General features: G+C 50.8%; 1 protein-coding gene across 1 annotated transcript in view; it reads left to right on the plus strand.

The window, feature by feature from the left end:
* Positions 1 to 197: 197 nt before the first annotated feature.
* DENND2C (DENN domain containing 2C) overlaps positions 198 to 25,059 on the plus strand; it is a 28,260-nt gene continuing 3,398 nt past the window's right edge. Inside the window, 17 exon segments of the mRNA XM_053964153.1 lie at positions 198 to 266; positions 6,544 to 6,667; positions 6,670 to 7,468; positions 8,946 to 9,094; positions 9,627 to 9,739; positions 10,099 to 10,266; positions 12,932 to 13,028; positions 13,688 to 13,732; positions 15,424 to 15,605; positions 18,009 to 18,118; positions 18,635 to 18,704; positions 19,044 to 19,121; positions 20,261 to 20,401; positions 21,365 to 21,513; positions 21,902 to 22,079; positions 22,412 to 22,453; positions 23,386 to 23,491. Of these exon segments, the coding sequence (XP_053820128.1) occupies positions 198 to 266; positions 6,544 to 6,667; positions 6,670 to 7,468; positions 8,946 to 9,094; positions 9,627 to 9,739; positions 10,099 to 10,266; positions 12,932 to 13,028; positions 13,688 to 13,732; positions 15,424 to 15,605; positions 18,009 to 18,118; positions 18,635 to 18,704; positions 19,044 to 19,121; positions 20,261 to 20,401; positions 21,365 to 21,513; positions 21,902 to 22,079; positions 22,412 to 22,453; positions 23,386 to 23,491 (2,620 nt within the window).

Consider the following 25,059-nt stretch of genomic DNA (forward strand, 5'->3'; position numbering starts at 1 on the left):
GCCAATGGACGGCGGCTCCGTGAGCGCCGGGTGTGTCCTGCGGGAGCGGGCCGAGGCCGCGGAGAGACGGGACGGGGCGCGGCGGGGGCGGGGCCTCTTCCTGAGTGACGGTCACATCAACCAACGGGAAATGGCTTCGGGCGCTCTGGGGCGGGGAGGAGGCGGGATCGCCAGTTGAGTGATGGCTACAGCAGCCAATGGGAGGTGGTTCCGTGCGCGCCGGGAGCGCCCTGCGGGAGCGGGGCCGGGAGCGGGCCGAGGCCGCGGTGAGACGGGGCGGGGGGCAGCGGGACCGGGCGGGGGCTACTCCGGGAGGGCGAGCGGGTGGCCCGGGGTTTGGGGCTTCCCGCAGTGGCAGCCGAGCTCGGGGCTGCGGGCCCCGAGGGGTCCCCGTGTCCCGGCTGCGGACAGGCGGGCAGCGGCCGGTGCAGCATCTTGCCCGTGTCTGAGGGGCCGGAGGAAGCAGGTGCCTGCTCCAGCTGCCCGCAGGAGACCCGGCTCGCCAGGGCAGCCGGGGTTGGGGTGGGTTCGTCTCCCCCACTCGTGCAGATGCCTGCGGGGAGGGTGTCCGGTGATGGGCGCAGGCGGACACACGGGAGGGCCCCGCTGGCCGTCGGGGAACGCTTCTCGCGGTGAGGGCGATGGAGCCTGGGCTGCCCAGGGCTGCTGCAGGGTGTCTCCCCGCGGGATGTCCAAAAGCCGTCCTGCTGTGGGTGCCCTGTCTGAGCAGAGCGGGTCGCTCCTGCAGAGGGTCTCTCCCGCCGCAGCCCTCTGGTTCTGAACGGGGCTTTGCGTACCGCTGGGCTGTGCTGGTTCAGGTCTCACTGGATGTTTGTGCTTTGTTGCACTGAGGTGCGGGGGCTGGGTGGGTACAGAGCTCCAGCTCGCTGCATACACACACACCCCTCTGTTCCAGTGATATGGCCTGCCTGGGAGGGTACCTGGCTGTGACAGAGCCCAGGCACTGGTGCAACAATTCCTCCTCGCAGCTGGGACCGGCATCAGCGAGTGATGGAAGGAAAGTAGGGAAGTTGCAGGAAAACCAGCCCCTGGAAATGTGTATTTGAGCACTGGTGGCTAAAGGATCTGACCTGGATGTGACCTTGAGTTCTAGTGCTGTCCATTGCTGCTTGGCAAAATTTTTATCTCAGTCTTCCAGTTGTAATAATCTAATATGGATATGACTCAGTGGGCAGCTCTGGAACACATTATCTGAATGGTGTCTGAGAGGTTTTCTGGTGCTGCCTTAGTCTGCACCCTTTGAACCTCCTGGGGCAGCTGCCTCGGTGCTGCTGAGACATTCCCAAAGGAATGAGTGGTTGGCTGTGGCCCCACACAGCCTGTTGGGGGTGGCCCATGTAAAGCCACACAGGTTTTGTGACTTTCCTTTGGAACCTCACCTCTGATGGTGGCACCAAGGAAGTGCTCCAGGATAAGTCATGACTGATTTTTAACTCCATGCCCAGCTTGTGCCTTATGTCTGGTGTGCAGCTGCAGCATTCCTGGGGCTGGCAGCCAGCCCGGGGTGTAGGGGCTGAGTCAACTGCTGTTGTCAGTATTGCTACCCTGGGCATTCAGATACTGTGAGTCAGGTTAAAAACCCACGACTTTAAAAATAGTACATTGTGGGTTCTGTCCATGTGCACCCTGGTGTAGCAGCCTTCAGGGCTTACATGTTGGAAGTGCTCTGGTTTGGGGTATTTTTATGTCTTGAGGAAAAACTTGCTTTCAAGAAGTTGAATTTCATCACTTTAGAAAAGGACAGTCAGTAGAAAAGTCTTAGGACCCATGAGGCTCAGACTTAACCTCCTTTTGTTGTATAATTGGGATTAGCAGCACATTTTCTGTGTCCAGGGGCTGTGGCCATGGATCTGATGAGGCAGAACTGCCTCAGCAGAAGATGCAGCAGCATGGAAGGAGTTAATACCTCGTGGTTAGAGTAGCTTTGTATCGAGTTGGAAATGACTAAGCACTCTGCATTCCTGGAGAGTTACTTATTTTGATATAAAATCATCTTGTTTGGTACTGCCCATGTCTTTGAGACATCAGCATGGCAGAGCTGTTCAGAGGAGCTTCAGGGTTGTTCTGGAGAGGAACAGGATGGGAGTAGCTGAGAGCTCTGGAAGGGGTCCTTTCCCTCCAGGAATGAGCTGCCAGCTTCCCTAGGCTGCACAAGACCAGAAAGTGCTTTTTATTTGCCTGCTAACACAGGAGGCTTGGCGACAAGGGCTCTGGGGTGGTTTAGGACTGCACAGCTTTCACAAAAGGACTGAGATTGCCTCAGAGCTGCACGGGCTGGTCCAGGCGGTGTTTGTGTTCCCAGGAGCAGGACAAGGTAAGCTGCTGTGTCAGTGCCTCTGTTCTCTCTGTGCCTCTGCTGCAGGGTGCTCGGGGTGCTGGGGGTTCCAGCAGCACAGCTGGTGAGGGGGCCTGACCTCAGCACTAGGCAGGGATTTATTCTGGAACAGCAGAGCTGGCAGCTTTCTCTCCTTGGGAATGTGGTTTCAGGAAATGGAATTGTCTCCAGGCTTTGCATGGAAAATGTGTAGTGTGCTCTCTGGATTTCAGGGCTGGAAAAAGAGTCAGGGCTACCTGTCATGTGCTGGGAACGTGCCTTATTTTTCTGCTTTGGGAGCTTCCAAACAGCGTGGGTCAGAGAGGCAGTGATTTGGCAGAAATGAGTGATGTTTTGTCTAGAAATTATGTCATTTTCCCCCAGACTGCTGCTTCCAGTGAAATAATTCAGTATTCTTAACTTCACTGATCTCCTCTAAGTCCTGATGCAGTAAGGATGATAAATTTGGCTTCTCTGGAAATACTGGGAAGCACACTGGGGCCACTGAAGGAGTTTGGAAGGGGAGGTCAGGATGGAAGCAGTCACAAGTCTGGTTATTCTGTGACAGGAGTGATTTGTACAGTGCTTGATACAAGTGCTGGCTGCCTGACCCAGGTGGTCTCTGCCAGCTCTGTGTCCCTGAACCGTCTTTTAGCCTGTCCTGGACTACATTTAAGAGTTACTTAACTTGGATCACACCACCCCAGTGTGCTCTTTCTTCACCAAAGATCAGTCTCTACCCTTGCCTGGGCTCACGTGATGAGCTGAGATTAAACGCCTGGTTCTTGATAGCAAGCCTGGGCAGGTGAAAAGCTGCATTCCTCTCTTCCTTGCATGGATATTTTGGAAGAGACAGTCCAGGGAGCAGAATTGAGCAGAGAACTTTATGTTTGTGCTCAACTGTCTGTGGATCCCATTCCTGGATGTCCAAGGCTGGGTTGGAAAGGGCTTGGAGCAACATGGGGCAGTGGAAGGAGTCCCTGCCATGGCAGGGGGTGGAAGGAGATGAGCTTTAAGGTTCCTTCCAGTCCGGTCCAACCCAGCCCAACCCATTCTGGGATTCTGGAATTCCATGTGCTGGCCAAGGCTGAGCTTCTCCACATTTCTCAGCTCCTGGTTGTGCCTTACCATGGCAGCAGGGACCTGGGCAGGGGGAGAGGGCAGGAGCATTAGGCCTTGACTTCAGCCATGGCTTGAGATGAGGAAGCAGAAATGGATCTGTCTGTCTGGCTGGCTGTCTGTCTGTCTGTCTGAGGAAGCTGCAGCACAGGCAGTTTTTGTTGCAGCCTTCCCGATGTGAGCCGTGGCAGGAAGGATGTGGGGTGGGCTGGCAGCCAGCAGAGCTGCCCAGCTTGGGCACAGCAAGGGTGGACCCACCTGGAAAGCTGTGCAGGGCTACTCAGCCTCCTCTGTGCAGTCATTTGTCCTCATGGATGGTGCTGCATCTCAGGGAAAAGTTCTTCCCCCAGAGGGTGCTGGGCACTGCCCAGGCTCCCCAGGGAATGTGCACGGCCCCGAGGCTGCCAGAGCTCCAGGAGTGTCCTGTGCAGGGCCAGGAGTTGGACAGGATGATCCTTGTGGTTCCCTTCCAGGCATATTCCATGATTCCCTGCCAGGCTGCTCCCAGAGGAGCTCACAGCTGGAGATTTAGGAGAAAGCAGCCAGTGCTGTTGGAAACCAAGCAGCTGTGGGCACGGGCTGTGAGTGCAGGTGCTGGACTGTGGATAAGCCCAGTCCTGTAGATAAACCCCTGCTCCACCCCTCAGGGTCCTTTGGGTTCTGCTCCCTGTGCCGCCCCTGCATCCAGCAGTGCTGGGTTTGAAGGCTTGGCAGGCCCTGGAGGATCCTGGTGTGAAGCTGGGCTGCTGGGGAGGCTGTTTGAGCCCTGTCCCCCCCAGCTGTCCCCAGCAGAGCCTGTCCTTTGCCAGCCAGGTCCTGGGGAGCATCCTGGAGCTGCAGCAGTTGAGTGGCACAGCAGAGGGAAAGCTGCTTTCCTGTCTGCTAATCAGGGCTGTGCAGACAGGGATTGAGGAAGGATGGCTCTGCTCTGGCTCAGGATGTTTTGGCAACAATGCCTATTTATAGGAGAGGGCAGGGACCCCTTGCTGCTGTGGGAAGAGGGTCTCCAGTGGCTACGGAAGCACTGAGGATAGGCTGGAATGCTGATGATGGAGCAAATATCCCCAGCTCAGGGCTTACCCAGATTGTCCAAGTTTATCCCCTTCACTGCTGAGTGGCAGAGTTACCAGCAGCTGTCTGGGACAATGGGTTGAGCAATTCCAGCCTGCAGGAACACACACTGTGGAGACAGGGAGCTGTTTCCCACAGCAACTGTGCTGCTTTGGCAGAGGGGGAGAGTGCAGCAGAGCCAAGGCTTGGTGCCATGTGTGCCCAAACCATCCCTGAACTGCCTGGGAGCCCTGGGATGTCCTTGACCAGTGAGCTTTCTCACTAGTGCTGTCAAGTAGATCTGCCAAGGCCAGTGTTTTGCTTTTAATTGCACTGCAGATGCCTCTGCCAAGCAGATCAGCTGCTCCAGGAATAACCCTGAGCCCTGGGATTTGAGGTGTGGTCCCAGCAGTGGGCAGGGTGCAGGTCTGCTGTGGTGGGGGCTCTCCACACCCAGCCTGGAGAGTGGGACATGACCCCTTGCCAGGCAAGTTTAAGCTCCTGTGGCTCCCAGCGTGGTTTGCTGCCCATCCCTGGCTCTGCCCACTCTGCCAGGCTGTGGTGACTCAGTGCTGGCCGGGTGTGGTGGCAGTGGCTGTGGAGGACACGTGCCCAGGGTGGCAGTGGCAGCTGCCTGGCTCTGTCAGCTGGAGCCTGAGCACAGGCTTGGTGAGACTCTGGCCCCTGGTCCCACCTGGAGCAGGTCTGGCTGCTTTCTGCAGGGATCCTCTGCTCTTGTGCATGTGTGGAATTCTGCTGTTTCCCTGCCTTTTGCAGGGACACTGCTTGGTGCCAGGGGAATGTTACCAGAGCCAGAGTGGCCCCTGGCCTGAGCTGAGCACTTATCTCCTGCTGCAAACGGAGGTTGTTAAATACAGCTGGAGGGTTGGAACTTCTGCAATGGGATAATTGCCCAGAGAAAGGGAGGAACTGGGCTTGCTAGAGCCTATGGGCTGCTGTCTTCTGTCCAGGATGAGTTTTCACCTGTGCTGGCACATCTGGGAATATTGGGATGCTTTGTGAGCTACACACAGAGCCAAAGGGCTCCAAGGCTGAGGATTCCACCACACATGAGGTGTCTGTACTGAGGCCGTGCTGGACCTGCAGGTGCTGACTCTGTACAGCCACAGCAGTTCTCCCTGGTGGTTTCACCTGCATTCCTTGCTGGATTATCTGGAGGATGTGTGCTGCATCCCCTGGATTACATGTGTGGGAAATCTCAAAGAGCACAGCTCCTGTTTGTGCAGGCTCTGCTTGGCTAGGAAAAGCCAGAGTGTTTCTTTCTTCTTTCTTCCTTCTCTGCTGATCTAAACATGGGGTGATTTTTCACTTGAAGATGAGGACTCGCCTATTTCTTCTGCCTTTTGAAACTCCCCTGGCTGCAAGCCACAGGCTGGGCACCACTGCCCTCCAGTCTCTTGGAAGGCAAATTTAGGTCAGGTGTTGACAAACAGAACACCAGGCAGGTTTTCACTTGTGCTGTGGAGCAAGAGAGCACTTCTGGGAGAAGGATGCACTGCCAGAGTCAGGCTCTTCCCCAGCCACCACAGCTCTTCTGGTCCTGTGTGAAGCAGCAGCCCCTCTCTGGAGAAGCAGATGTGGTTCCTTTTTTCTAGAGCTGCCCTGGTGCCTCCTGTCCTGCTGTGGCTCTGCTGAGTGGAGAGCTCAGGTGCCACAGGGATTTGTCTCTACTGCCTGAGCATCAGGAGGAGCTGCACTCCTGCAGAAGGGCTGGCTGAGATCCATGCTGCTGTGTTCCTGTGCCATTAAATAACTTCCTTGAGTTTGCATGCCTGGGATCCCTCAGGGTGTTTTGTGCCTGCTGTGTTTGTTTTTTAGGCCGGTGAAGCCTCAGCTCCCTTTGGATGTGTGCACAAACAGCCCCTGTGGGGAGCGAGCTCTGGAAGCCTGTCCTGAGCACGTGATGGATGTGATTTGGGGAGGAATGTTCTGCAGCAGCTGCCAGGGAGCAGCTGGGACTTCGGGGTGGGGAGCATGGCTGGGGTGCAGCTGATGATGGCTCTTGTTTTTGCCCGCAGGTGGGAGCTGCCAGCCCAGACTCTGTGACACCGCTGGGCACTTTGGAGCGTGGTGCCAGCTTTGATGTGTGCAGGACACGGGAGGACGTGGCCGGGGCTGGCCATGGGCTGTGTGTGAGCCCTCTGGCCCTGCCATGCACCCCGTGGGGGCTGGGGACAGCAGCTTCTCCCGTGTGGCCGTGCAGAGCCAGACCCTGTCCCGCAGCCACTGCCGCAACATCAAGCAGAAGATCTCCCAGTGGGAGGGCAGGGCACGGGGCTGCCCCAGCAAGGACAGGCAGCAGCCTAAAGACTTTGGAGTAAAGTATGATCCCAGCTGCAATGCACTACCCAAAGTGAAGGCAGAATGCACAGAGAATGGCAGAAGGGCTGGGTCCAAAGATCCAAAGAGCCTGGGGTTGGATTTCAGGGAAGATGCACGGAGCTGCTGGCAGACTGGGGGCTGCGGTGGCCCAGCTTCCCGAGCCAAGGAGAAAGGAGAGGGGCAAACAGGCTTCCTGGCCCCCGGGGTGACACTGCCCCCAGGGAACTTCTATACCTCACAAGCTCTGTGGAGGAGAGCAGATCCCCTGCCTGGCAGAACCTCTCCTGTTCCCTTGGACCTCCAAAGGGAGCGAGGCAGCACTGGCACCACAGAAAGAGAACTGCAAATCAAAGGAGTGGACACTCTCTGCAGGGCAGAGAGGAGCTTGAGAAACATTTACTCTGAGGTTGAGGGGCAAGAGGAGGAGGCAGCTCCTGATCCACCACCCAAACCCCGCAGGACTTTCCGCTACCTGGCAGAGAAGGGTGCTGGTGGTCGTAGAGATGCCAGTGCCACCAGGGAAATTCCCCTGCAAAAGCAGTGTGGAAAGGACTTGGTGTCATCCTCCAACAGCCCTGAGAAGAAAATAGCCAGCAGGAGGATCAGAGGGAGAGCCCAGAGGTACATAATCCATCTCTTGTGTCTGAAACATTTCCTTAAATCACTTTCTAGATGGGTTTAAGCAGCTTGCTTGGCATGAGGTCCTTGTGGAGGTGCTGCTAGTGATGGTGCCTCTTTTCATGGGGAAAGGATATTCCTGGGTGAAAGTATCCTGCTTTTGCTGCTGACAGTCTTGCAAAGAAGGCTCCAGGTTCCAAACAGAAGTCAGCCCACACCTTAGAACAGAGTGGAGTGGCAATATGCTGGCCCCAAGGAGGACCCTGCCTGCTCCCTGCCTGCTGCTTGCCCTCAGCTGCAATTTGGGGATGGCAGAGTAGCTTTCTCTTGGGGCACTGTGGCTGCTGAGTGTTTAGCTTTTCTGGAGTGAAAGTTTCTCTTGTTACTTAAGGCTGGAGGCTGTGGGTACTGCTCTTGCAGTAGGTTTGGCTGGTTTTCCCTCTTTCCCATACCCTTCTGAGGTGGCTTGATGCAGATCCTGCTCAGAGGTGAGCTGCCTGTGCTAGACTGGTGTGCACAGTACCAGCAGAGAGTTGGCTTGAGGTTCTGAAACCTTCCACTGTGGCTAAGTGTGCAGCAACAACCCAATTTGTATGATGATGATGGGCTAAATCCCTGCCAGCTCCTCTGTGACCTCAGTGCCCAAATTTCAAAATAGTGGCCAAGTGGATGGAAATGCCAACCCACAAAGGCATGAACACCTTGAGCACGAGTAGGAGAGGCCAGTAGGAAGCAGTGCCCTGGTTCTGAGCTGCTGCAAGTCTGCAAAACATGGTTTGGGTTCTTGCCTCTGACAGGATGGGTCTGGCCATGTCTGCTTGGCCATGGAGCCTCCAGCTCCCTTTCTTACTTAATAAATCTCCCAGGGTAAGTGAGTAGGACTCACTTGGTGTGCTGGCTCTGGCTGGGATAATTTTCTTCTTGGCATCTTGTGTGCTGCTGTGTTTTGGGGTTGTGATGAAAATATTGGTAACACAGCAGTGTGTGAGCTGGGCTCACGCAGAGCTGGGAGGGGACACAGCAGGGACAGCTGACCCCAAGGATATTCCAGACTCTGTGATGTTCTGCTCAGCAGTAAAAACAGGGGAAGAAGCAGAAAGGGGGGAAATTTGGAGTTGGTGTTCCCAAGTCACCGTTACGCATGATTATGTTACATGGCCAAACACCAAGGGAAGTAGGGAATGAATCCCTTCTTTTGCTTTCCTTGCTTGTGCAGTTTTTCTTTACCTTCCAAACTGTCTTTATCTCAACCCATGCACGTGTTTTCTCTCTTTTACCCTCTGATTCCCTCCCCCATCCCATGGACTGGGAGTGAGGGGCTGAGCTGCTGCCTGGGGTTAGACCTCAACCCTTGGAAATGTGAGCCCAGAGTGGAGCATCCGTGTGCTGGATGGTCCCAAGGAGGGCCACACTGTGTTTGGACTGCAGACAGCAACTCAAGCAGGTGCCTTTAGGAGAAGTCACACTGGTTTTCCTCTAGGAAATCTTTTGAGTTTGAGGACATCCAGGGCTTCCGCAAGCGGCCGGCGGGCAGCGGCTCCCACAGACCCCGGGAGGAGACAAATGGCACTGCAGGATCCAGGCTGCTCTGCACTCAGTCTGAGGACAACATCTACGAGGACATTATCTGTATGTGCCTGTCCTTCTGGGGGTGCTCTCACCGTGGTTAAGGGTGGCACTTGTGCTGGGGAGGGAGGAGTGAAGGTGAGAATGCATTGAGGCCCTTTCCAGCTCTGGGGCTTTTAAGGTCTTCCCCATGTGGAGTTCTTTGTTGGTGTTGGTGACACCTGCATGTGAGCAGCCTGATTTCAGGTGTCATGGGAGGTCACTGGAGTTGGCCTGTGCTAAACTGATTTCTTTATTAGCTCTTGGAATGCTCTGCTTGAGTGTTGCACAGAGATCAGTGTGAGCTCTGCCAAAATGAGCTGCTTTGCAATAGAGCTGCTTGCTCTGCAGGGGAAGAAGTGTTTTGTTCTGCTGAGTCCATGTACAGTTTGCCAAGTTGATGGCAGTGGGTTAGAAGGATGTGGTGAGAACCTCATCCAACTTTAAACAGGTCTCTCAGACCCTGTTATTGGCACGCTCTCCCCACTTATATTCCTGGCAAAAATTACAGGGCTTTACCTCCTTTCATAAATGCCCCATCCAATGCTTTTTCCAGGTCCTACAAAAGAACATCCTTATGAAGATATCAGAGCACTGCCCTTGCCCCTGTGGAAGGTCCCATCTGTCTGGAAGCTGCCCCCTCCCCGGAGCATCAGCAGGGCTCCCAAGGTAGGGTGGGGGGATTAAAGGGTCAGGTGTTTGCAGGATCATTCCCACAAGGGCCCTCCTTTGTGCTCTCCCCCAGCCTCACATTCCACACTGCAAGTCATTGGTTTGCCTTATTGTCTTATTGCTTGTTATGAATGTAAATACTATATAATGTAAATAATGAACAGCCATGGCAGCTGATTCAGCTGCTAGGGAGCAAAAGAGTAGGAACAAGAGAGATTTGGTGAGATGCTCGGGTGGGGAGGTGTGATGGAGAGCTTGGAAGAGGATTTACCAGCTGTAATCTGACTCCTCTGCCTGTAACCTTGGACCAAAGCTGTATCTCATACTTAACTATCTCTTCTGCTTCTGTTTTCCAGCCTCCCCCAAAACCTCCCTTCCTCAGTCGTAAGTCTCTGGAGCTGAAGCCCTCCCAGACAAGTTTCCAGGGAAAGATGGGGAAGGAGACCTCCCTGCCTGTCACTCTGTCTGAGTGGAAGCTGTTCCAAGCAGTGGAGGCTGCCAGCAGGAGAAAGAACCTGCCCTGGGTGAGATCCAAGTGTGAGACTTCACTTCTTGCCTGGCATTTCAAGCTCTTGCTGCTTTGCAAGTGCTTTGTGAGTGGCCACAGAGCTGTGGGCCAGGCAGGTGATTGCTGCTTGACACTGCTGCACCAGCCATTCCCTCTCCAACTGGCAGGGCTGGTATTTGGGGGTCTGAGTGCCAGTTCTAGCTGGGACAGTGGTGTTTTTGTTGGTCAAGGATCACAGTGGTGTTTTTGTGGGCAGACAGAGTGCTCAGTGTTGGCCTGGAGGTCAGGGCTGTGTGTGAACACAAGCCCTTCCTCGTGCTTTGTCACCTAAGCCTTGTTCCCAGTGTTTCCATGGAGCATTGGTGCTGGGTTTGTGCTCTTGGAGAGCTTCTGGGGCAGCTCTGTAATGCTGTGTGGACGTGTCCCCTGCTCCCAGTGACTTCCCAGGTGTTCCACTGCAGGCCCTGAGCTGTGGGATAGTTGTGGGACCCTTGGTTACTTGGAATGTTGGCCTGGAGTTCTGGACTGGCACCAGGAACAGCTGTTTTGTAATTTAAGGGTGCAGAGGAACTCTCAGGGATAAGAGCATTTCACAAAGCCTTCATCCAGCTGTCCCTTCTGGCCTCTCCCTCCTGCCTGGCTGCAAAGACAATTATGCTGCTGAGGCCAGAGGGGTGAGGAAGGCTTTTAACCCACCTTCACACAGAGGACTCTTCAGTTTGGTGCCTTGGGAAGGTTTCTAGATCCTCGTGTTGGTTACCAGCTCACATCCCTCTGTGACAAAAGGCACCACGTGCTGTAGAAGGGCAGCTGCCACTGTGGTGGCACTTTGTGCATGGGACTAAAATTCCAGTTCTGGTAGTGAGAATGACTTCTTTTTGCTATGGTAAAATCATTTCACTTCAGGAGATCTTTATTTCATCTGAAAATCACGTGTATTTGCTCAGATTGCACAAGACTCTGAGGTAGAGTTGGACAGCTGCAAAGGACTTTTCAAACCTTTAAACTGCTTTGGAGTATCAAGTAACTTCTGTCTGTGTTTTTAAACAAACCCTAGGTCTGGAAAATCAGGAAGGAGATGGCAAGATTATAAAAATGCTGTGATGGAGAGTATCTCTCATTTGGAGAGGGAAAATAAAATGTTTTCCAAAAGCAAACCTATTCCAAAAATCTGGTAACAATTTACATGCAGGAAGAGCACTTTACTCTATTGGCTCATGAGGAATTGAGCCAAGATTGCTTGGGACATTGAGAAAAGAACTGGGGTCTAAAAAGACAAAACCTTTTGCCTAAGAAACACATGGCTGCCCTAAACTCACCCAGGGTGGTGACTCAGCTGCACAAAAATCAGGACAGAAATGAAGATCTCCTAGGTAAGGCTGGATAAAAAGGGAAAGAAGGCAGGTTTGGCAGGAGGAACACTGCTCTCTGCAGTGGGCTGTTTGTTCCCTGCAGCCTCCTTCTGCTGGGAGGGCTGGCTGAGGCAGAAAATGGGGAGAAATCCACTGGAAAAGGACAGCCTAAGCCTGGATTGCTGGTCTGGGGATTAAATGCTTGAGCTGAACAAACAGGTTCTCTTTAATATAGTTCTTTTTATGCTGTATTTGTGATGACAAATGGCTGGGCCCCACCCTCCTGTGTTGAGTTTAATGAATTCTTGAGGCAGGAATGAACTTGACCTGCTCCCTGCATTTAGGGTAAATCCCTCTTGCCATGAAGCGAAAGCCGCCTTTGATGTGGGGAGTCAGGAGCCCCTGGGGCACTGGCAGGTGAGGAGAAAGCACAGAGCAGGCTGTGACAGGGACACAGAAAGTGTCAGGACTTTGACTTTAGGGCTGTTGTGACCAGTGGAAGGAGGATTACCAACACAGAGTGTCAAAGTGCTGACCCTTCTTTTGTGTCTGTGTCTTAGTCTGCACTGGGCTGTGCTTTTACCCAACGTTTTTCTTCCACTGGACCAGGTGTGTGGTCCTGCAGCACAGGCTCATTGTTCTGTCCCACTGGCTGTCTTCATTGGTGCAAAATCACAGCATGGTTTGGGTTGAAAGGCCCTTAAATTCCTCCTCATTGCACCCCCTGCCATGGCCATGGGCACCTTCCACTAGAGCAGGGTACTCTGAGTACATCATCCTCTCATTGCAGCAAACAGCTGGGGCAGGACCTGTGCTTGCAGCAGCCTCCCTTGTGCTTCAGGAGATTTGAGCTGACATCAACTGCAGCAGCAAACCCAAAACCAACCCCCAAGCTACAGTGAGAGAGCTCTGCTTTTTCTGGGCTTGGAAGGAGTCAGGGTGCTGGGGAGCATGTTCTGAGTCCTCTGTGCTGGAGGGTTTGAGATGTTCTTGCAAGTGCCTTTGCATAGAAAATGGAGATCTGATGCCAGACAGTTTGTCACTTCTATTTGGGAAGGCAAGTGTGAAATTTTCCAGAGTGCTTGTACAGTCTGGTGTCAGCTTTGAGCTGTGCTGACAGGGATCTCTCTCTCTTGCAGCAGAAATCTGTGCTCATTCTTTATCCACTGAGCTGGGCTAGAAGGGCTCCAGCCTCTGAGCCAGGGTTCCTGCAGGATTTGGGCAGCTTTCCCCAAGTCCTGGGTGGTGGCTGTTGGGCTGCCCTCCTGATGGCACCTGGAGCCTTCTCTGGACCCCCACATTAACCTCTGCTTCTGCTTTGGATTTCAGCTGGTACTAAAAATACAGGAGATCTTTGATTCCAAGCGTGGAAAGAAGAAGGTGAAGCTGCTCAGTCCTGCTGGGAGAGAAGCAGCTCCAGTGAAAGGTACTGGGGTCTCCAGCACCACTGTCTGTGCTCTAAACACCTTGAGTGGCACAATTCCTCTGCCCCTGGCCTGGCACCACCACCTCATGCTGACTCAGCAGTGCAAACCCCACACTTGTGCCTGGAATTGAGCTTTCAGCTCAAGGAACACTTGCCTAACCCAAATTTAACACTGTCACAAGGGAAGGATTCTGAGCCTGGAGAGCTGGGCTGCTGGTTAAAAGTGCTTTTTCAAAAAAGCAGATTAAAGCAAAAATTCCTCAGAAAACCACTTGGCATGAGAACTACCAGTGGTTACTGCACTTACTGTCTGTGTGCCTTGTTCTGCTTGTGTAGGGTCTTTATTTATAGTTATTCTGTTCAGGGTAACTGTTAAATTTTATAGCAGCCTCAGCCAACCTGGATTGTGTTCTCTGCCCATGTCCAGCTGACCTGCAGGTCATTCACTGACACCACTGGCTTGATATCAGCTCTGCTCTTTGCAATTTGCTGTTGTACCACATTTTCCAGCTGTCCTTGGCTGATGCTTTGGGCAGGACTGGTGGGCAGCCCTGAGGGATGTTGATCTGATGAGTCTGAGGTTTTCTTTCTTTCCTAACTTTGGGTGTTGCCCATCTTCCTTCTGCGTGGCTAATAAGTGAAAACTATGTGTGTTTCAGGTGAAACCAGTGGGAATGAAAGCGATACGGAAAATCAGCCCAAAAGTGAGTGAATCACAGGGGCTGGTCCGGTCCCACAGCACTGCACCCTTGGCTCAGGCCCTGGTGGGATGAGCTGACGTGTGGGGATCTGCTGAGACAGGGCCAGGGAGCCTCTCAGAGGCCACATGGCCAAGTCTGGGAGCTGTTGCTGTGACAAACCAACCTCTTGTTTCTGCCCTGTCCCCTTGAGGTTTAATGCCATTAATCTGCCAGTCAGCAGAAGCAGAGTCATTTTTGGGTCGGTAGGAGGTTGTTACTTATCACCTTTGCTGCTGCTGCTGCTTGAGGTTATTTCCCTCCTGATTTCTTCCCTTGGTTCTGTTTTATGTAATGCTGTGAAATGTCCTTTCCTCTGGGGAGAATTCACCTGGGTATTTGTCTGGTTCCAATGTCCTGAGCTGGATCATAGACCCAAACTCCAGACCTGAAACACCTACTAAAACCAAGTAGGTGTCCCAAAAAAAACAAAAACCAAGCTGGTTTTAGCTTCCATATGAAGACAGATTAAACAGAAGGACAGGGTGCCCAGAGCAGCTGGGGCTGCCCCTGGTTCCCTGGAGGTGTCCAAGGCCAGGTTGGACAGGGCTTGGAGCACCCTGGGACAGTGGAAGGTGTCCCTGCCCATGGCAGGAAGTGGCACTGGATGAGTTTTGAGGTCCCTTCAACCCAAACCATTCTATGAATTCTATGATTTTATTTTAGGTGTTTCATTTACTTGGAGGGAAACATTCAGAAGGCTTTAACTTGGAATGAAGAGTGAAGTTCCATTTCTTTATGTTAAGGAGAGTAGTGGAGAGTGAAGAATCTCAGCAGAAATACTGAGATTTCTTCAGAAAGACTGAGTCACTACCTGACAGAAGAGTTGTTTGAGAGTGTCTAGAATGTGTCACAGTGCCTGGGCCACAGGAATTCCTGACGTCAGAGGGCTCTGCCTGTGCCTGTGAGCCTGTGCTGCCTGTCAGGACAGCCCAACCTGGGGCTGCCTTGGCCAGGGAGCTGCCTCTGCCTCTCCTGAGTGCCCGTGGTGTTTGGAGTGGCTCCCTGAGTGCTGGCAGCTCCTGACCTGGTGCAGCTGGCCTTCACTCCCTGGTACCTTCTTGTGCCACTCTGAGATGTGTAAGAACATCAGGGCAGCAGGAGAAATTTCAGTATCTGTCAGGGGGGATTTGCAGAGCTGCAGATTTGCAGGATTCTGGATTTGCAGGCCAGTGGTCCCTGTCTGAATCACAGAATCCTGGAATTGTTAAGGTTGGGAAAGACCTCTAAGGTCATCAAGTCCAGTCATCAACCCAGCACCGCCACCATGCTCACCACTAAACCACATCCTCAAGTGCCACATCCACACATCTTTTAAACACCTCCAGGGATGGAGACTCCACCACTGCCCTGGGCAGCTTGCTCCAATGATAACAACCATTCCAGTGAAGAAATTGTCCCTAATATCCAATCTGAACCTCTTCCAGTGGAATCTGAGGTTATTTCCTCTCCTCCTGTCACTTGTTCCCTGGGGGAAGATCAGCTCTGTGCATGAGGAGCTGACACAGGTTTCATATCCCATGGGGAGCATTTGGATGTTGGGTAAATCCACCCATCCCTTTTCCCCCTCTGATGGCAATGCTGAGTCCTCTTCTGTGCCCTGTAGGAGCGTGGCAGTGCCAGCCACAGGCTGGTTTGGGGTTTATTGCTCTCCCCAGGTCGCCACAGGTGCCTGAGGCGCTCGGCCTCCAAGAGGAACCCGCACTACCAGACCTTGGAGAGGGATCTCATCGAGCTCCAGGAGCAGCGGCTGTTCGAGCTCTTCGTGGTGGTGTCCCTGCACAAGAAGGCATCTGAGGTCACCTACACACCACACATCATCCAGCAGTTCCCCAGCAAGGTAGGAGCTGTGTGGGAACCTAATGCTTTTTCTCTTTAAGCTTGGTTGTATAAGCTCTTAGAGACAAGCAATGTACTTTTGATAGTTCAGCTGCTTTAGGTGGCATAAAAGAAGCAGGATGACTCTTGTGACAGTGTTGGAAACAAAAAAGGTTTTAATAAAAGGCAAAATAAAAAAGCTTTTTGCAGAGAAAAACTGAGCTAGGGCAAGGGGTTCTTGCTCCTGCTAAACACTTCACAAAAGCCATTTACTTCTTTTGGTCTCTTCTTTTTCCAGTGAATTGCTTAGGTGGGACTTTTTGGCTTCTGTTTAATTAGCTATCTTTAAGTTTGAGGTGAAGTCTCTAAGGTCTTATGAGGTGTCTTTTAACTAAATTGAGGAGAGACATTTTTGGGCTTTTGTCCTTTTTAAGGAGACAAAGGGTAACTTCTTTACTCCATCAACAAGGGGCACATTCCTACAGGAGCCTGCCCAGGCAGCTGCTCAGCTCTGTTTCCCCTCCTGAACTACTCTGGTCAGGACCTGGGCTTGGAATGTGAGGCACCTTGCTCTGTTACACACCTAATGGGTGGTGTCAGGAGGTTGTTGAATATGTGTCTTGATAATGAGTTTATTGTGGCTTTTGAACTGCTTTTTTCCTACTTAATTCAAATTTCATGAAGCCATGGGGTATTTGATACCAGCTAAAGGAGAGGAAGGAGTGCAGAGCTCTGTCCCAAAGCTGGCAGGAACCTCATCCTGGCAGTCTGTCCTTTACAAACAAGGAGTGAAGCACTGACGGTGCCCAGGAACTGGAATCCCAGGGCTTTTATGCTTATTTGTACTGTTTTGAGAAAGAATAATAAAAAAATGGCAAAGCTGTTTGTACAAGCCCCCAAAACCAGGAGAGCTGTGGAAGTTGAAGCTAAACCAAGCCCTTTGAAAGAAGCTGTTCAGCCCAAATGGGTGACAAAACCAGTGTGTGACTGAATTATAGCTCAGTGAACTAAGTTGGGAAGCTGAGAGGGAGCCTTGATGTTTCTGTGGTACCAGATTGAGATGAATATTTAGTTCTCAGTGTCTGGGCTTGTACCTGCTGCCTTCCACTGAAAACAGAACAGAGCAATTCTGGCTGTGCCATCAGAAAGCCAGGGATGATTGAGGAATCTGCATGTCATCCACATAGAGGAGATGTCAGATCCATTCAAGGAGGTTGTGTGGGACCCCAGCAGGTCCCACAGTGTCCCAAAGGATTTGTGTGCAAATAACTCCAGTGTCTAAAGTGTGTAAATGCCTGGGTTCACTGGATGAATAAGGAACTACAGCCGGAAAGAGTGCACAGTGTTAATTTAGTGGGTAAAACTGAACACACCCAAATAATATCTACTAAAACTTTAGGGGGTTGGGAGGAAGAAAGAAGTGCAGCAGTTTGGCTTTTCCCTGGTGCAGCCTCTCAGTCTGTCCATTGCCTTTGGGAAGGGCACTGCAGGCTTCCCCTCCTGCTCTTTACTGGCTTTTATAAAGGCACTGCCACAAAAACTCATTTTCTCAGCATTAATTTATCCTCTGCTCAAATGGAAGTGTTTTGGTGAGTGACTTAGATGGGACAGTGGGTCAGATTGGGTGTCTCCCTTCTAATATTAGCTTTGCTTCCAAGTAATCTGCTGTCACCCTCTGCTTCAGGCTGTGTGCCCAAGGATATCTAAGCTTTTGTACAAGTGTTACTCTGTGAAAATGCTGTTCTGTTTTCCTAACACTTTGTGCTGTCACAGCTTGGGGCACTGGAATAGCCTGGATGTGCTGAGTGCCTAAAATCAACTTCATGCAATAAACTTTCCACTTCTCAGGGGCATTTCCTACTTAAATGTGTAAAATTTCCTTACATTTCATATGGAGCCTCTTATCTGAACACCTTTCTTTTTCCCTTTCTGGGCAGTTTTGAACATGGAAAATGTCCTGGAGTCCTTGAGGGGATTGATTTGAACCCACATGTGGTGTGGCTGGAACACATGATTCAGGGACAGTTCTTGCACTTCAGTTATGAGTGATCTGCACATCAAAAGCTGAACACATTCCTGTTCCTATTAGTGTTTTCAAATGTCCCAGGGGAAGAACCAAGGCAGGCTGACCCAGCCATCATTTGGGGGCTCATTTCTACATTCATTTTCCAATAAACTTAGCCATGCTTGTAGATCCTTGCTCTGTCCTTACCAAGCTGGGCCATTTTACGAAGGTCCAATCAGTAGGAAAAATGCAAGAGGGAACTGGGAATCTGCTAATGGTCAGAACATGTTCTCCTGTACCTGTGCATTAGCTATGGGATGGATCAGCCTTTGGAAGTGTCAGGAAGATGCTTTCTGTATTTTAAATGCTGCAGCTGTGCACCAACTTCAGTGACTTCAAATGCATCTGTTACCCCTCCAGCCTGAACATCCCTTCAGACAATCAAAGGATACTGAAGAGAGGCTAAAGGTCATTCCCAAATTCTGCTTTCCAGATCCCAAAGACTGGTTCCCTTCATCAGACCTTAAAAGGTAAAGATTTGGTTTTGAAAACTTGTGACTGAAACAGGCAATGCTGAAAGCTTTGGGCTGTGCCAGAGGAGCTGCAGCCAGAGCAGGGGAAAAGGGGAAAAGATCCAGGAAATCCCTGTGGTAGGAGGGAGGATGAGGTATGGAGCTGGGCTAGAGGGCTGCTGCTGCCTTTCCTGTAAGGAGGAGGAATTTGTCCAAGGCCAGCTGCTGGGGCTGGAAGTGCTTCTACTGCTCCTTGGCTGAATGGGGAGCAGCTGGGAAGGAGGAGAACTAGAAAAGCTCAGTGAGAAGAAGCTGGGAAGGAGGAGAGCTAGAAAAGCTCACTGAGGAGCAGCTGGGAAGGAGGAGAGATGGAAAAGTTCATGGAGTGCAAGTTCTTACCCTGAACAGATCCCAAAGTCCTTGTAATCATGCCTTGACCGTTGTCAGCAGGACCAGAAGGAGTTTGTGTGCTTTGTCAGTCTCTCCCCCTGAGCTGTGTGGTGAATTTAACCCTGACTCTGCCTTGTTCCCCAGTGAAACCTTTTCCTTCGTGCTGACGGGGGAGGACGGCAGCCGCTGGTTCGGGTACTGCAGGAAGCTCCTGGTGAGCCTCTCTGGGAGGGCTGGGGGTGCAGGGAGCACTGTCTGGGCACTGTCAGGACGTGACTCAGGGCTGCTTTTCCACGTGGGTTACCCACCCTGTGCTGCTGTGGTGGTGCCAGCCCTTGGGATGCAGAGGGAAGGGTCACGATGGTGCCCAGAAATAGCAAAATGGGCTCTGGGCACGAACCAGCTCCTGGAACTGGGTGTTCCTTGAGAACCTTTGTAGTCATCAGTGTAGGGAGCCTGCAGCAGAAGGAATTCTGCAGATCAGCTGCAGTGTGGGTGTTGGGTTTTTCCTTGCCCCCCTGTTCTCAGCAGAGCTGTTGCTGTTGCCTTTCAGCCAGAAGGGAAAGGGAAGCGCCTGCCCGAGGTGTACTGCATCGTGAGCCGCCTGGGCTGCTTCAACCTCTTCTCCAAGGTGAGCTGGCACAGCCTGTTCCTTGAGCCCTGACAGCCTGCAGGCTCCACAGAGTGACTGCATGCTTCTGTCAGGCTTAGTGATTGCAGCTCATCCCAGGAGAGTGGTGCTTCCTCTCTGTCTTTGCTTTGAGCAGGGAAATAAAATCCTGGTGCTGAGCCTTGTCAGCCGATGCACAAATCCTTCAGCAGTTACTGCCAGGAAGGGCCTTTTAATACCTGGTGTTACTGAGGGTGCCCCTGTCACTGCAGGCCTCCAGCTGGGTAATAATTAGCATTGACTCCATGATTGCAGAAGGCTGATCAATTGCTTTATTCTATCATCCCATACTATATTATACTATACTAATTAAGAAACTCAGTAATCATTCCAGCCAGTCTGATCCAGCTTTGACCTAATTGGTCAATCTATCCAAACACTATCTAATGTCTAATTAAGAAATCACTTTTTGGTAAACAAGCCTCTATGACACATTCCACATGTGTTCAACAGCAGGTGCAACAAGTGGAGATAAGAATTGTTTCTCATTCTTTTCTCTGATCTTCTCACAGCCTTCCCTGGGAAAACGCCTGGGGAAGTCTGTGCCTGCTGTCTGTGGCCAGAGAGCTGCTGCCACAGTGCCCCTTCATCCTCTTCTTCTGTGACTTGGAAATGGAAAATCAGTTTGGGACAGGGTTGGATCTCCCCTGGTTTTTTGTAGCACCATGAGGAGAGGAGATAAGGAGGTGAAGACTGGGGAAAGCTGCTGCAGATAAAGGGCAGTTATTGCAGCAGAGTACAGGGACAAGCTTTGATGAAAGATGGTTCTGATCGTTGGAGCACAGAGTTTCTAGAACAGCATTGCAGGGAGATTTCTTGGCGAGGGGGATGGGTGTTCCTCCTCTTAACTCCTCTAAATAATGAGAATTTGATTACTACATACAAGACATTTCCTTGCAGTAGCAGGAGACTGGAGAGTTGTGCTCACAGGAAGCTGTTCCTGTTTGACTGTTCAGACGTTTGGGATGAATTTCACAGGGCTCCCAAGCGAAGTGGGAGAGGGCAGTGTGTCTGTGTGGAGCCTCCTCCGTGGGAATGCTCTGATGGGTTCTCCCCTCTGCTCAGCAGCAGCACTGACCCGAGGCTGTGTTTCCCTGCAGATCCTGGATGAGGTGGAGAAGAGGCGGGAGATGTCCCCAGCCCTGGTGCACCCCTTCATGCGCAGCGTGATGGAGGCGCCGTTCCCCGCCCCGGGCCGCACCATCACCGTCAGGAGCTTCCTGCCAGGAGCAGGAGATGAGGTAACACAGGTCAGGGTGAGCTGCCTTCTGGTAAGCACATTTCTCTCTCTCTCTCAGGATTTTTCATAGAGGTGCACAGAGAGAAAGAAAGAGAAAACCACTTCTATTTCTGCTCCTTGTTTTTTCCCACGTGGAATGTGTTTGGAGAATTGTTTACCTGGGGTGATTGCTTCATTGGCCATCAGGCTCAAACAATCCTCACCAGAATCCAATCAAGCAATCACCCCAGGTAAACAATTCTCCAAACACATTCCACGTGGGAAAAAACAAGGAGCAGAAATAGAAATGGTTTTCTCTTTCTTTCTCTCTGTGCACCTCTATGAAAAATCCTGAGAGAGAGAGAGAAATGTGCTCACCACACTGCCTGCTCTCTCTGGGGTCTCTGGGGCACAGAGGCTCTTTGCAAACTGCACAGTGGTGCCTGGAAATAATTAGTGTGAAGAAAACATCCTGAAGTTGGAAGGGAGGGAGGCTGTCCCAGAGATGTGTTTGCTGGGGAATCATTTGCCATGGAAGTGATTCCCTACTTCTTAATGAAGAGCTTCTGGGGCACTCTTCTGTGCTGCCCCATGCCAGCTGTCTGGGTCAAGGGATTCTCTGTAGAGTCATGGATTCAGAGAGTATCCTGAGCTGGAAGGGACCCACAAGGATCATTGAGTGCAGCTCCTGGCACCCCAGCAATCCCACCCTGTGCATCCCTGAGAGCTTTGTCCAAACTCTCCTGGAGCTCTGGCAGCCTTGGGGCTGTGCCCATTCCCCGGGGAGCCTGGGCAGTGCCCAGCACCCTCTGGAGGAAGAACCTTTCCTGAAATCCAACCTAAACTCCCCTGGCACAGCTCCAGCCCTTGCCTGGGTCCTGTCCCTGGTCCTGCCCCTCGGGAGGAGCTGCTGAGCTCTGACCTCGGGCCGAGGTCCCTGCTCTGGGCTGCTCCCCCAGCTCTCCCCGTGTCTGTGTGCTCTCAGGTGATGGAGCTGTGCCGCCCCTTGGACTCCAGGCTGGAGCACGTTGACTTTGAGTGCCTCTTGCAGTGTCTGAGTGTTTCCCACACCATCCGGGTCTTTGCCTCTCTCCTGCTGGAAAGGAGGGTCATCTTCGTGGCTGACAACTTAAGGTAAGAGATGGGTCTGAGTAGCTCTACCTGAAGGATGCTATCACTGGATGTTATTGTTTCTTCTGCATTTGGACCTGTCCCATGTCCAGGCTTGTCTAGTTTTGCAGTTAGTTCCATTTGAAAACCTTCTGCACTCCCCACACAGCATGTGCATGCCTAGAATTGGGAGTATGCTGTTTACACAAGAGGAGATAAGGGAATGTTTCCTTTTTGCCTCTTTAGCCTGGCTTGATGGTGGTTTTAGCTCCCCATAGCTGAGTTCAGAAGTGGGTGCTTGGGGCCTCTGCTGATGCACAGACTGTACACGAGTGACACCTGCCCTGAGCGCTTCCAGCCTGCCCTGAAGGAGACACTGACCACCCTCCCTGTGCTTCTCCCACCTCTCCAGCACCCTGTCTAAATGTGGGCACGCTGCAGTGGCAACACTTTACCCCTTCACCTGGCAGCACACCTACATCCCCGTCCTGCCAGCTTCCATGATCGACATCGTGTGCTCTCCGACCCCGTTCCTCGTTGGCATCCTCTCCTGCTGCCTGCCACAGCTCTCGGACCTGCCCATAGAAGAGGTGAGGATATGTGAGGCACAGACAGTGTCAGTGGGATGAGGTTGACCTCTCTGGAATAATCTCTGGATTCTGTCTGAGTATAAACTCTCAAAGTTCTCTGAGGCCCTTGGTGAATTTGCCAGATAAGTGTCAGGGTGTTCCAGCATTGTCAAAAATAAATAGTGTTCACTGTTCTCAGAGGCAGGCTGCACCTATGCAAAATTTGTGTTTTGCGTGTGACAGCCCTATTTAAAAAACATCCCACATCTAAAAAACAAATCAAAAACCTGGGTTTTTTTCCTATACAGCAACATACCTGGTTATGAGTCAGTGTGTTTTCTATGTTTCCCCAGGTTCTGATTGTTGATCTTTGTGCTGACAAGTTCTTGCAAGAGGTGAGTGAAATAACAGTACCAGTAACTCGTGGGTTTATGCCAGGAGAAGGCATTGATGAAAGAAAATAATAAAAAGAAATCAGGAGAAGCTGGTGTTCGTACGGAGACTTCAGTGGCTGAAGAAACACCTTGTAATCCTTTTGAACTGACAGAGAAGGGAACAGGCTTGCAAATCCTTGTTGCAAGGTTTGAGGTTGCATGAGGTGGAGAGCTCTGCAAAGCCAAAGATGCTGCTTATCTGAGCTGAGTTTAAAAACTGTTACTTGGTTTCTTATGTGAAGGGGATCCCCAAGATTCTCTGCTGCTTTTTGTCTGTCTCTCCTTGTTCTGTACAGCACTGTTCTCCTCTCTCATCCAGCTGGGGGGTGTTTGTTGGTTTGGGTTCTTGTTTTTCCCAGGAGTGACAGCCTAGGGAGCAAATGATCACAGTTCACTTGGGGTTCTCTGCTGAACTTCCCCAAAAGTGCTTCTGCATCCCCAGACAAGTAGCTATAAAAATACTGGGGATTTTATTACTAGTTCAGGATATTTGCTTCTCCTTTTCCTTGCCTCACTGTTTTGTTTTGCATTGCAGCCTGCAACTGGAGAAAGGTATTAAAGGAATGGGGGATTTTTTTAAACCATATTGTGACCTGTCATATTTTCTCAACAGACTTTTATTGGTTTTGTGTGTTTTACTGGTGAAATAAGCCTGAGTCTGTGTGGTGGCCAGTTGTGTGTGTGACTTTAATAAAATCTACTTGGGGCATGCTGAGCAAATGTGTTTAATTCCTGTGGCTGCAAGATAAATATATTGTCTCCCTTAAGATCTATCACAGAGTAACTCTTCTCTAACTGCTTTAGGCATGATATGAATATTTCTAATCTACCCCCTGGTTCTCTTGCTGATGGGAATAACACAAAAGTCCTTCCTTGGCCATTTCTGTCTGTAGCTATCAGATGAGGATGAGATCCTGCCCCATAAACTCCAGGCTGCACTTGTACAAATCCTGGAAGAACGGAGTGAAATCCTGTCACATGAGCAGAGTGACACACAAGGTACTTTCTGTGGAAAAAGTTTCTATGGAAAAATATTTTCACATTAGCAGATCTCTACCATGGAGTTGATAAAAATGAGCAAATTGAAATAAACAGTAAGAAGTGACACTTTAGCGGTTTCCCTGTGATCTTGCTGAGAACATGTTGTGAATGTCTCTGAGAAGTTTGTTGTGCTGACAGTTCTTCTCTTCACAATTTGTGTGTGCAGAAATGTACTTTCCTTTGGGCCAACAGCATCACTTCCATTGTGCTTTGAATTGAATTGTATTCAGTTGTGCTTTGAATTTTATTGTATTTTTCTAAGTGGCAGAGACAATGTTTTTCTCAGAGAATGTAGCAGATTTCTGTATTTTAGAGGGTAATCTGGTTGATAATTTTCAAAGTTGAACTGCTTTATACATGATTCATCAGATAAGGAAGTGTGAGAAACTTAAAAAGCTCTGAGTGGCTTGAGAGAATGGCACCAACAAATTATATAATTCCATAAAAACAAAGTTTGTTTTCCAGAGAGTTTGTCTTCTGTAGTTTGTCTAATTCTTGAAGAGAATTAAACTTAGCCTGTTATGAGCTCATTACACACCAGATGTTTGACAGGGACAATGAAATTATGGATGTTTTAAATTCTGGAAAAGCTTTAGAACCAAACCTGTCCCAGCTTCAGCAGAAAGTTGACATTGGGAAATTGAATATTTGAGCTGAGACTTCTTTGATATATCAATCACCTGCAATCTCCTAGTCTGAGACAGCCAGTACAAAAAGTGACTGAGCTCTCTAAAAAAGCCACTCCTCCTTTAGGAGAGTGTCAGATTGAGCCCTGTGCTGACCCAGAGATGGGGCAACTGAGGTGTTTTAAAAACTTTTATTCCATTTTCAGTCTCATTTGAAGGGTGAGACAATGTTATAATTCACACCATCACAATCAGAAGTTAACTATTTTCTATTTACAATACATTATAAGTGTTTCTTGGCCCATCAGCTTTTGGAGAGTGTCACTGTTGAGTCAGGAATGGGTAATAAGTGACACAGACTCTAGGTCAGAAGGCTAATAACCACTTTATTGAAAGCCCATTCCTTTTTATACTCTAGTTTGCTACAGGTGGACCTGATTGGGCCTTTAATTAAAAAACATCACCATTGGCTCATTAAGAACCCACCCTTTTGGTAAACATCTTATGAGGAAAACAATTCATTGCAAAACACCACCTGTGGATTGTTTTAATTCTTTCTCTCCAGCTCCCTCAGACCAATTCATGGGAAAGCTTATCTAGTGTTGGAGTTCTAGATGCTGAGAATTTTAAACTTTCTGTGCTGGAAGGCACAGACCCACAAGAGAGCACTGCACTGACCTGAGGCTGTGGGGAAGGCTTCCAAAATGGATTAACAGCACTGGGATTACGGGTGTGGAGCTGGTTACGAGTGTGTAATGTCACAGGGTGGAAAACTTCGAGTTTGGGGTTTTAGAATATAAAAATAAATATGAAGCAAGATGGAGGTTTTAGGGTGGAGGCAGGCTGTTCTTCTTCACCTTCTTCTCCATGGGTTTGGGTAGTGTTTTGTAACTGGACAGG

The sequence above is a fragment of the Vidua chalybeata genome, chromosome 24 (genome assembly GCF_026979565.1).
Source record: "Vidua chalybeata isolate OUT-0048 chromosome 24, bVidCha1 merged haplotype, whole genome shotgun sequence".
Taxonomy (NCBI): Eukaryota; Metazoa; Chordata; class Aves; order Passeriformes; family Viduidae; genus Vidua; species Vidua chalybeata.